Here is a 12061-nt window from a genome sequence, read left to right on the forward strand (position 1 = left end):
ATTTTCAAGTTTCTAGTAACATGCATGTGTGTATGCTTATCTGAACGAATTAAGCTGTTGAATAAATTATAGTATATTCAAGAGACATGCTAGCTAAATCTATATATGTCTTGGATCTATTATTCAGCAGGAGATTCTACAGCCTTTTCACTGAATTATATAGAAGTACATAGAGGAGACCATGACAATACCTCTAATCCATCATATTGCGCATATGAACCAAAAGCTCTAAATTCTAAATTCTAATTTGTTTTTTAAAGTAAACCAATAACTTAAAATTAGATTTTTAAACTCTAAATTCTGTACACTAAACCCTAGAATTTATTAATATATTGGTATATATACCTCTTAAACAAGAAAAAAAAATTCCACCTTTTTCAATTTAATTAAAAATTTCACCCTTTTTACCATGAAATAAGAGACCTAGTTTTAGATAAAATATAATAATAATAATTATTATAATAATAATAATAATAATAATAATAATAAATATTTATTATTATTATCAAATTTTAATAGCAAAACAATAAATGTGAATTTGTTGTCATCACACAGCATAAATTACTTGTACATGTGAAGCGAAATTAGAATAAAGGGACTATCTTTAAAATTTTGATTTGAGTTTCTGTTAGCTTTTAAACTGGTTGTAAAAACCAACACAAGATTTTTTCGTCGGCATGAATACATGAACAATATTATAAGAACAACAATAGAAAAACATTGACTTTGGAGAAAGTAATACAAATTTAAAAAGTACGTTAAGGAAGGTGGATCATATAATAGAAAGAGAAAAATATATATAGTGATGAGGATGTCCTGTTTTTCAGATAAACCCGTAGTAGTATAATGGAGTTGTGACCCACACCTTCAAGTAGCATTACCTTTTAAGAGAGATCAAATATAATCATCTTTTTCTGTTTCATTTAACCTCATCTTCTTTTCTTAGGCAGCCATCAAACCTCATCCACAACAATAAATAAATAAAACGGTAACAAATAAAAATTTAATTATAGAAAGAAAAAAAGAATAGAGAAAGTGGTGGTTCACATGTCATCAACAATAAGCACCATCAATAGAATCATGGCATCACTCACAAACATCTTATCCACACGACACGAGAGAAGCGAAGCAGTTCCAAAACAGTATCTTTGTCAGTTAGGTTCTACACGTGTCTGATTTTGGACAGCTTCAAACATTTAGGTCCCACCAATGATTTGCTACGATGGAATTTTTGATCATGATAATGACGAGATGACAATTAATCCACTTCTTTTTAGGCTTTAATATGTTAGTTACTGTATGTTTTTTCTTTTTTTTTTTTTGTTAAAGTAGTTACTGTATGTTTTACATACTTTTTATACATAAATTTTTTTTAATCCATATGATGCTTCTCATTTCATATTGTTTTCCTGCAATATGCAGTAATTTTCAATACGCTTGGTTGATTCTGATTTCTGAGTATCGGTAAGGTAATAAGATTTTATTGTTTTTTTTTTGTTTTGTTAAAAGACATAAAGTTATAAGATCTTCAATAAATTTAAATTAACAAGTGTCACATTGATTACCAAATATAAAATTAACATAAACTTGTCCCTAACAATTGCAATCCATCCTTTTTTTTGTAATTTTAATATTGTCTAATATTTTCATATATTAGCCGTGTAAATTCAAAGATATATATAATAGGAAATTATTGGGCAAAACTATGTGGCGAAACAATTTTTTTTGTTGGCGCAACAAAACTATTTGGCAAAACTATAAAGTTATAGGCATTTTTGTTGGATGACATTTTTCTGTTTTTCCTACTTTTAGAAGTAAAAATCATTTATATACACCAATTAGATATTGTGTACATACAGTGTTACACAACACTTTTTCAAAAGAAAAAGAAAACATATATATATGTTACACGTGAAAATGACCAAAGGTGGAAAATCTATTGGTTTATACACTTGCTTGGTGATTTTCTTGATGTTAACTGAAGGTATCAAAAATAAGGATAATTAGTTAGCTAAAGTTTGTAGAAATAATAGAAACTTTACGTTTGGTATAAGCAAACGGTGTACTAACCCTGGATAATAAGGCGTGGGAAGTAAGAAAGCGTCTCCAAGATCAGCGAGACAAAACATTAGAGTTTCGTTTGCCGAAGTGGCTCCAGCAGTGAGCACATGAAAAGGTTGTCTGAATCGAAAGAAACTCGGTTTCCTCTACTTTCTGACATGAAATCAGCCAAGGCCTGAAAATCATTTATATGGGCAAAATCAGCAACCTGCAAATAGCTTTGCTACTTATTGATTGATATATATAAAAAATAATGATCTTTTTTTTTGAAAAAATATAAAATAATGATCTATTAATTATATGGAAATTGAATAACTATAATGAGAAGAAAAAATTCAAAACATAAGCAAAATATAAGCAAAATAGACAAATATTTTCACTCCACCACTGCCCATTAACTACTACATTGAACAATATTACAAATGGTTCGTCAGAAGTTTTTTTTATTATTTAACTAAATAGACAATATATACATGGAGTTGATACACAAATTTTTGAATGTATATTTTTTCTTCTAATTTGTTGCCGAAATTTGTTACAACCACTAAAGTTGTGATTTTTGTTGGTCATCCGTGGAAAAAAATTTCAACAGTTGGAGTAGTAGAGTCATATATCGATGATTTAGTGGATCCTGCAAGCTGTGAAGATTGGAATGGCAAGATAGAACTCACCACCTCCTAACGTGAATACGCTAACCATGGGCCGGGAGCAGACACGAGTAGAATGGTGAACTGGACTGGGTTCAAGATTACTTACTACATACAAATTTTACTGTTACCAAACTCTTATATGAGAACTACGACTAAATGCGACTGGGTTACCATAATCCGATGTTATGTTTCTCTCATGTCTAAACTTATTATTATTAGCCAATCAAATAATTTCTTTTAATATTAATATGAGGTCGTTCAAAAAATGATATGATGGCGAGTGGCTGCATTGGCTAGGCTAATCCCGCACTTGTCAAAAGATTCGAAGAGATATGTTGACCTTAACTCTTATGGTTTGGATTCCTTACTAAACACTTACACTTAATATTAATTATTTTAGTTTAATTTAGTTATATTACATGACAAACATTGATTGGCTATTAAAGATGGAGTGAATGAGAGAGGTTTAAAGACCATCTCCAATCTTTTTATCTATTTTTACCTCTAAAAATGAATAGCTTTTATTTATAAAAATTGAAAATTAACCAATTTTCTTAAAAATCATTATGTATCTAAAAAATTACAATTAAAATTAAAAATAAAATTTTCAATTATCGGTAGAAAAATTGGTTTGTTCCACTAGGATGACACTCCGTAACCCGAGTTCGAATCTCTCCTCTTACACCAATAGGATTTTTTTTCCCATTATAATAGTTTAAGAAAAAAAGTTGACCCTCCTAAAGTTTTTTCCTTGGTCTGCCACTATACATGATAATGAATAACGATATATGATCATTTGATAGGGTTTGTAACTTCAAACCTTAACACCAAGTGAGTGCTCACAAAATAAGACAAACATGTCATTTACGAGGTCTAAAGCAAATGCTTTCCGCTAATTAACATATGCTTTTTTTGTTGCTTAAATATGAACAACGAATCACTAATATAATCATATATTTTACAAATAATAATAATAATAATAATAATCATAGATTTACGCAATGCATTTCGATATAAATATGACTGTAAAATGTTTCACGCAAATTAAAAAAAAAAAACTAATACAGTACATCCCTAAATAATAAATTGTTGTTACAAAACTCTCTTTTATTTATAAATAAATTCAGAAAATTTACCTCCACCAAAGAAAAGAAAAAGGACTCTTGGACTTCCATTATATTTTTATATTGATTATAAATAGGAATAAACTATATAATTTCTAACCAGAATTATATTGAAATTCTAAACTTTTTTTTTATGACATCCTAAACATTATTTTTTTTAAACAAAAGTTTAGTCTATATTGATACTTATTTTGAAACAGAATGTACAATAATCATCACATAAACGTTAACCTCTAAAATTTATGTACAGTATTCTGTTTTTAAATTGCAGTAGAGTAATGTCTCTCCGTATGTATAAAAATGTGTAAGTTACTTAATTAGTTATTTTTATGTTGATGATTAATATTTAAGATCAAGAGAAGGTCTCAGGGTCCATATGTAAATGAGTGACAACTAAGGGCATTGCCATCAAAGAATTTAAACAAAGTATCTTAAAACATATCTTATTCTTAATTTTGGAAAAAAATGAAATTAAGAACTTCTTAAGAAACTTTAATATTTCATGGGTCCATTGAAAGTTGTTAAATTTGAGTTTCTTAAAAAATATATATATATATATATATTTATTATAAATTATTATGGTATTTTGTTTAAATTCATAAGACTTGTATACTTTTAAAAAACTTCAAATATTGCATTCAATAAAAGTTTAAACAAATATTACATAAAAGCATATTAAAAATAGATTACGAAATGATTAATTTTAATATTGATTTGTGCCAATATTAAAATACATAACCAGAGACAAGTAGCTATCTCTCAGTCCATCTTTCATATTTGACTAAGCAATTTCATTTCTAATTCAATCAGAATCAAAAGTCCTCTCTTACTTGTAGGTTTTGGGATCTGACCGGAGAAACAGAGTGATGCAATGTTGGCTAAGGCCAGCAAATCCCCAAAACACAAGTGATCAAGACCACTCATGTCCTCGATGATCAATTCTTTCCAAAGGACACCAAACCAAACGGAAACCGGACATCACAGCAACATTCAGACTTACCAGTACTCGGTGGTGGTACAACTTTGGTAGGTATTTTGGAGCCCAAAGCAAACAATGTCGTTCAAAGGTTAACAAAACCAATCACTTCACACCAATGTAAAGATATCGCATTATAGATCATAGATAATTTACTTGATTGGCAGTTGTGTCAACCACAAGCTTCTTCAGTTCTTTGTCTAGACCGAGCCACTGTTTCAATCAACAGATACAAGAAAATCAATGATCATGGTTAGAAGTGAAAAGCACTACGTTCAACAATGTGAGCCAATGAAATTTAAAAGGTGATATTAGACTAACTGACCACCCATCCTGATCCTTGCACAGCAGCACCTTCAGCTTGATAAGAGTGGTTCAAATGACCTGCACATTAGAATTAGACCCCAATGAGTTACATCCTTTAGCACATAACATAATCCAAAACTTATTTCCCATATCTATCAAACCAATCCAACTGGTTACGAGCTCAAGAGACCCAACAAATCCAAGTACCTCTAAGCCAGCTAGTGTAACCGATTAAACTTTGATTGACTCTGAGACAAATATTCATCCCAATTTCACACTCTATTCATCAATTACTTCAACTCCTAATTTCTTAGGCTCAATTCAATGGATCATGAGGCTGTAACTTGAAAACTAACCTATTTCATCTAACAATAACCCCATCCAAACACGATCCAACACAAACAAATCCATCAAGCTCATCAAAACCGAGATCAGAAAAAAAAAAGTCGGACACACCTTTGCTGTTGAATTTGATAGCGCTCTACAACTTAACAACAGCAGAAGCATCACCCTTGTTCACAGATTTCTCGTTCAGAAACTTCAGAGCCATTTCCTACTCAGACTTTCTCCTCCGCTTCAAAACAGTTTGTCAAAAAATATAGCCAACAATATGCTGACATGTCGTCGGTTCTAAAGGATCCTAAAGTCACTTATGTAAGCGATGATGCTAAGTATATTTGGCAGTTTTGATTTTTTTTTTTTTTATTGACCTAAGAAACTCCTAAGATATCTTTAAGGATCTTCGATGGAGATGACCTAAGAGCTGTAGAGGAGACATCACTCTATGGACCAACTCTTGCTTCACCTCTTCCATAACGTAGGACCTTTCTCCAATTTTACATTATACTTGGCTTTTTTTGTTTTGTTTGTATGTTTGTTTGTTTGTCCTTTACTATCTAATAAAACGAAAAACAAAATTGATTTGATTTTGTCGTCACAACATTTTACATATTCTATCCAACAAGATTTATCATACTTGTAGCTCAGGATTATTAAAGTGTTTAGCAATTATAGCTAAGGACGATTTATATTAATGCACCTTGGAGCTACACTTAAAGCCCATATTATTTTGTTCATAACTCACTCATATATCTCTTCGGGCCGAAGACCACAATAACATAAATATACTATCCTATATATCCAATGTTCGAATTTAGGAAATGGCTGGACTGTCCCAACTTGTGGCTTTGTGTTCAACAATTGAGCTACCGACCTTTAAAGTGAGTTCCCCTGTTTTTAGTTTTAAGACAATATTAATTAAAGTATAAACACTAACTCCTAAATTAATATCTGCATTTCATTACATATAACTCCTTGATGAGACCGGGAAGTTCTTCACAGGAAATAACAGTCTTTATTATTTACTAACTCCCATTCAAGGATGTTAATGAATCTTCATAGTCAATGTGGTAATTACTATGATTGATGTACATTGTGATTCATGAATCCTCAATCCCCATTTACAACACAAGAACTATATACCTAAGAAGCTATGATATACAAAATGTCCAGCAGATTCGGATTTTACTTTGGTGTTTCCCATTGATGCAGTTACAAGACTCATCATTTCTCTCAATCATATATACCTAAGTAAGAAGCTAGATTACACTTATTTCAATAGCTCTCTTTGCCTAAACCCACAGGATTATCATTAAGCCACTAAGATATACGATTAACAGGATTATCATCATTTGCCTAAATAGCTTTTATCTATCAATGTATATATGTAGCTCCTGGTGCGTCATTGAGGAGGAGTGCGGTATATGGCAACGATAGTACGAGGGAAGAACATTTGCCTAACTCCCTCTGATTTAATTATGGGAAAGATGATGCCTGAAGCACTCTGTGAAAAGAGCAAAATATCAAAAATCAATCTAACTTTGCCATGTTGTGTATAGTAGAAGCACTCTCGTTTCAGAGGATGGGAACCACATACCAAGATGATACTAGCTCCAAGCCGAAAGCTTTTAGTCGTAGGAAATGGTAGCATTAGGCGACCAACAGCATAGATCGCCACAGCAAAAAAGTGAAGTACTAGACCCAGAGGACTAGGGTTTAAACCAGAGAGCAATGCAACTGGACCAGATGAGCAAACACCTCCAAGAGTAAGATAGTCGAAACAAGCTTCACGCATTTCTGTTTTTGCTTCATTTGAAGATGCTAAAAAGACCTTGTACAACGCCTCCGCCAATGTATTAATGGTGGAAGCTACAGGCTGTACGTAGAAGGACCACCACATAACATAACTCCATTAAAAACTTAAATCAACAAATAGGAAGTGGCTCACTTTGTCTAAAGATGCTTACTTTGCGTAGTGTGTAAAAGGATTCCATATACTTAGACACTGCTTCTTTGTCATTAAGGTTACGAATTGGCCTCAGAAGATCACGGAGTACAATGATATCTGCCAATGCAACAGTCATCCCACCACCGGTTAAAGGATGTCTCATGTTGAATGCATCACCCAAAAGAAGAGCTCCAGGAGTATGAACCGGATCAGCTGGCATGCTGCGGTTTGGCATAGTTCTGATATTACCTTTCTCAACCGCGGTGATGAATGCTTCACGGACCTCGGTTGGTACCTGAGGTGCAACATATGTTTTCAAATACTTAGCCATTTCACCATTTGCAATAGGAGGAAGTTTTTGACCCGGTACATCGACTAAGCAACGGACTTCAGAACTGCTTATGGGATACATTAAAATAAGTGACGGATCACCGAGAACAACATGGCCATGATTTGCAAATGGAAGTTCACAGTTCTCCAAGACAAGACCCACAAAAACAGATGGCACATCCACCTTAGGTTTGCAAAGAGAGCGACGCAATTTGGAGAAACAACCATCACATACAATTGTGAGAGGAGCATATGATCTAAGCTCATCTCCCTTCTTTGTTCTGTACTGAACACCTTTGATTGTCGTCCCGTTTTCTTCAAGCAACGACGTGACTGTTCCTTGTTCCAAACGTACACTGAATCACAAACAAAACATTAGGGCAAGAAGCGTACCAACAGGTAGATGCAAGTATCAAATAAGATTACTTTGGAAGAGAAGCAGCTTTTTCTCGCATTCTCTGCACAAATCTCCCATTGTGGAAACCTCTCCCGGCTACATCCGAATCAAACGTTTCCAAGGGGTAAGAAAGTTTAGTATACTTCCCATCTTTGAAGAGAGCATAACCAACAAGTCGTTGAGCATCAATGTTCTGCACACAATCTACAATCACACAACTAACTATCAAAATTAAAGTATATATATAGTTATATATAAAACAGTTAAAAGCTCATTGGTCTCTAGCTTCTAGCTACCCTCAAGTCCAAGTTCGATTAACTTCAAGTAACCACCAGGTTGAAGCAATTCACCGACGATTCTGTCTTGTTCAGACAAGTCTCTTTCAATGACATGAACTCTTCGTCCTTCCTTCAACAAACCCACACAAAAGCCCAAAATTCAGAGACAAGAACTTTACGTCTTGAACACAAACAACACAAAAACCTGAGTTACTCTCAAACTATTCAGTTAAGGACCAAGAAACAAGCATTTTTATGTCCAAAATGTTATTAAAACTAAGAATCCAAGATCACACCATTTCCGTGATCCAAAATCAAACTATTAATTTAATAAACCGGTTTGATCTTAATATCTATGTATGCAATAATTTCCTAATTGCATCAAAATAAATGTTATTAACAATTCCAAAAAAAAAAATTGAACAACTTATAATGATATTTTTTATCAAACAATTGTTAAAAATAAAAAAAAAAAAAAAAAAAAAAAATAGATAGTACTAATACCAATTAATTCACATGTACAGAAATTAATTTAAAACCAAAAGAAATTATATTTAGATATATTAATTTGTAAAGGTTTGTGACTTGCCTTGGCGAGAGTATGAGCAAGAGCAGCACCAGCAACACCAGCTCCGACGATGATCACATCGTTGCCAGAGCCGGAGTCATCCTTCCTCGATACGGCGTCGTTATGGGAAACGAGGACTCTACGATTCTTCTTACTCTTGTTCCTAATCACAACATCGTTACTACTACTACTACTCTGACGCAAAACGTAGAGAAACGCAAACGCGAACAGAGAAGCTACGAATGTTCCTAAAATGAATGGATCCAACACAACCGTCGTCGTCGGCGCCGTCACCGTCTTTCTCACGGCGGCGCGTTTGTGTCTCTCCTTCTTCGTCGCTTTCCCCCGGCGAATGTAGGTGGCTCCGGTGGTGGATCGGCGATTAGAGACTGAGAATCGAAGGGAGATACGAAGATTTGTGTAGGGAAGCGAAGATCTGAGAGGACGAAACAGTGTAAGGTTCTTGATTACGACTGATTTCATCATTTTTATTTAGATTCTAATCTTTTTGATGTAATTGTTAATTTATGTGAAATGTGTTAAAGTGCTATCTAAAAATTAAAATAAGAAAAGAATATATATATATATATATATATATATATTTGGTTGGGTGTTTTTCAGAAAACTTTTTGATTAGGTGTTTAATCAATAAAATTAGGTGTAGCTATTATACATTTTTTTGGGGTCAAAATCTTATGATTTACTAGTATTGTATTGCTTTATAAATAACTGAAATTAACCCACATTTGTAACATTTTTTATGTACCTACAATCATAATTAAATCAACTCAATTTTTATTATTCTTTAGTTTTATTATTAAAAATATAGGTGTTGAGAGAATATGCACTGCGTACCATAAAAATCAAAAGTAATTAAGAAACTACCATAGAGCCTAGTGTGTTCTGTCTCTTCATATATAATTACTCTTATATCCATTATATATATTATATGTTATTTGTTTAAATATCATATCATTTTTGTTTTTAGAACGAAATTATATGTCGGTTTGGGTTCACAAATAAAATAGTTAAAGTTTAAATTTTACACTTAGAATGAAATTATATGTCAGTTTGGCTTCACAAATGAGATGGTTAGGGTTTAGTTTTTACAATTAGAACGAAATTATATGTCGGTTTGTGTTCACAATAAGATGGTTAAGGTTTAGATTTTACAATGAGAATGAAATTATATGTCGGTTTGGGTTCACAAATGAGATGGTTAGAGTTTAGATTTTACAATTACAACGAAATTATATGTCGGTTTGGATTCACAAATGAGATGGTTAGGGTTTAGATTTTATAATTAGAACGAATATATATGTCGGTTTGGGTTCACAAATGAAATGGTTAGGGTTTAGATTTTACAATTAGAACGAAATTATATGTCATTTTGGGTTCACATATTAAATGTCGGTTTGAGTTCACATATGAGATAGTTAGGATTTAGATTTTACAATTAAAACGAGATTATTTGTCGGTTTGGATTTACAATTAAACGCTATTTAGTTCAATATAACATGTAAAATATAAATATTACATGCTATTTTAAAAATCGCACTAAATTTTTCACTCTTTCTATCTAACACTAAAACAAAAAATGGTGATTCTGTCTTTTTACTCCCAAAAAAACATTGCCCTATGGTATTTTCTTATTAAAAAATGTTGTCGTGGTATTCTCTAAGTTTTAAATTTGTGGTATTCTCTTAAAGTATTCTCTTAACTAAGCCTTCTTTTTAACCAAAATCTCAATTATGTGGACCAATGATGCGTATGCTTTCCTACCTACAAACACAACCAAATTGCTTACTCTTTAATCCTTTACCAGATTGAAGTATTGAACATTATGAGAAAACAATTCTATTAGTCTATATATCCTTTATTATTGAAATTTTAAATTGTTTAACTAAAACACTAAACAACCTATACTTTACAAAGTGTCGGTCTAACAATTTTTTTTTTTCCACAAAGTATGTTGTTTTGTTTTTTTTATGCAGATTTTTAAACAGAATCTTAATTTTATCTTTATTATTTCAGGTTACTGATTAGAGAGAATATATATTTAGCTGGTATATTATAAATATTTTAAATTTGTGTGAAAATAATGAATCTTTTGTAAAAATAAAGAGTGAAATTATTAATGTATGCAGATTCTACGGCCACTTAATTTCTGAATTATATTTGGTTGGCCTAAGTTCTTTATTTTATTTGTTCAATGTCTAATTTGTTTTTTTTAACATCTTTAGAGCGATAATGTCCGATCCATAACTAATTCATGCTATACATGATAATACGACTTCATAGAATTAAAACTCTAATGAAAAAAATAGTAGAAATGAACCATTAACCATTTGACTAAAGTCACTTCTCTCTTCCATATGTTTACTTTAGTATGGACTTTTTGACATATAACAGTAAACCAAACGTTGTTAACAAATGGTTTAAACAAAATATTGAACACATTTTTACAAAATATCTTAGATATGGAATATATATACAAATACTCTAATAATGAGTTATGTTGGAACAGAAAAATCACTATGTCCCAAACACATGAAAAGAAAATGAATGCTTTCACGAAGAAAAATATTAAAGTTAAACAAAACACTACAACAAATATGCACATTGTTAACCAGAGAAAAACGCTATCATAGGTCTTTGATAGCGTTTTCATGAGCGCTGTTTTAGGGCACTGTTATTATATGTACCCCATATACAATAGCACTTATTACGTATGCTATGTTATAAAAATATAACATAGCTTTAAGAAATTGCTATATTATCAAGATCATAATTTTGAAAAAATTTATACAACATTTGTTTTTTCGTGCTATGTTATAGTTTTATAGCATAGCTCTAATAAACTGCTGTATTATCAAGATTATAATTTTGCAAAAATTTATACAATATTTAATTTTTCGTGCTATGTTATACATATCTAATATAGCTGTTGCGAAATGCTGTTTTATCTTGTTTACTGTGCTATGGTATATTCTTTTATCATAACGTTTACCTGTACTTTTATAGCATTTTCTGATATGTGATTATAGCACACATAACCTGTTTTATAAAATCTCATAAAATCTG

General features: G+C 31.6%; 1 protein-coding gene and 1 long non-coding RNA gene across 2 annotated transcripts; both read right to left on the reverse strand.

Annotated features, from left to right (window-relative positions):
* Positions 4520 to 5722, reverse strand: LOC104751920. The gene is made up of 4 exons (XR_002035722.1): positions 5574 to 5722; positions 5137 to 5195; positions 4968 to 5024; positions 4520 to 4856 (listed from the first exon to the last, which is right to left on the reverse strand). It is a non-coding gene; the product is annotated as an uncharacterized LOC104751920 (long non-coding RNA).
* Positions 6577 to 9516, reverse strand: LOC104751922 (squalene epoxidase 2, mitochondrial). Its single transcript, XM_010473978.2, has 6 exons — positions 8999 to 9516; positions 8428 to 8539; positions 8161 to 8335; positions 7424 to 8090; positions 7054 to 7332; positions 6577 to 6960 (listed from the first exon to the last, which is right to left on the reverse strand). The coding sequence occupies exons 1-6, from the start codon at positions 9461 to 9463 to the stop codon at positions 6859 to 6861; spliced, it is 1800 nt and encodes a 599-aa protein (XP_010472280.1). The 5' UTR covers positions 9464 to 9516; the 3' UTR covers positions 6577 to 6858.

Source organism: Camelina sativa, chromosome 16 (genome assembly GCF_000633955.1).
Source record: "Camelina sativa cultivar DH55 chromosome 16, Cs, whole genome shotgun sequence".
NCBI classification, from domain to species: Eukaryota; Viridiplantae; Streptophyta; class Magnoliopsida; order Brassicales; family Brassicaceae; genus Camelina; species Camelina sativa.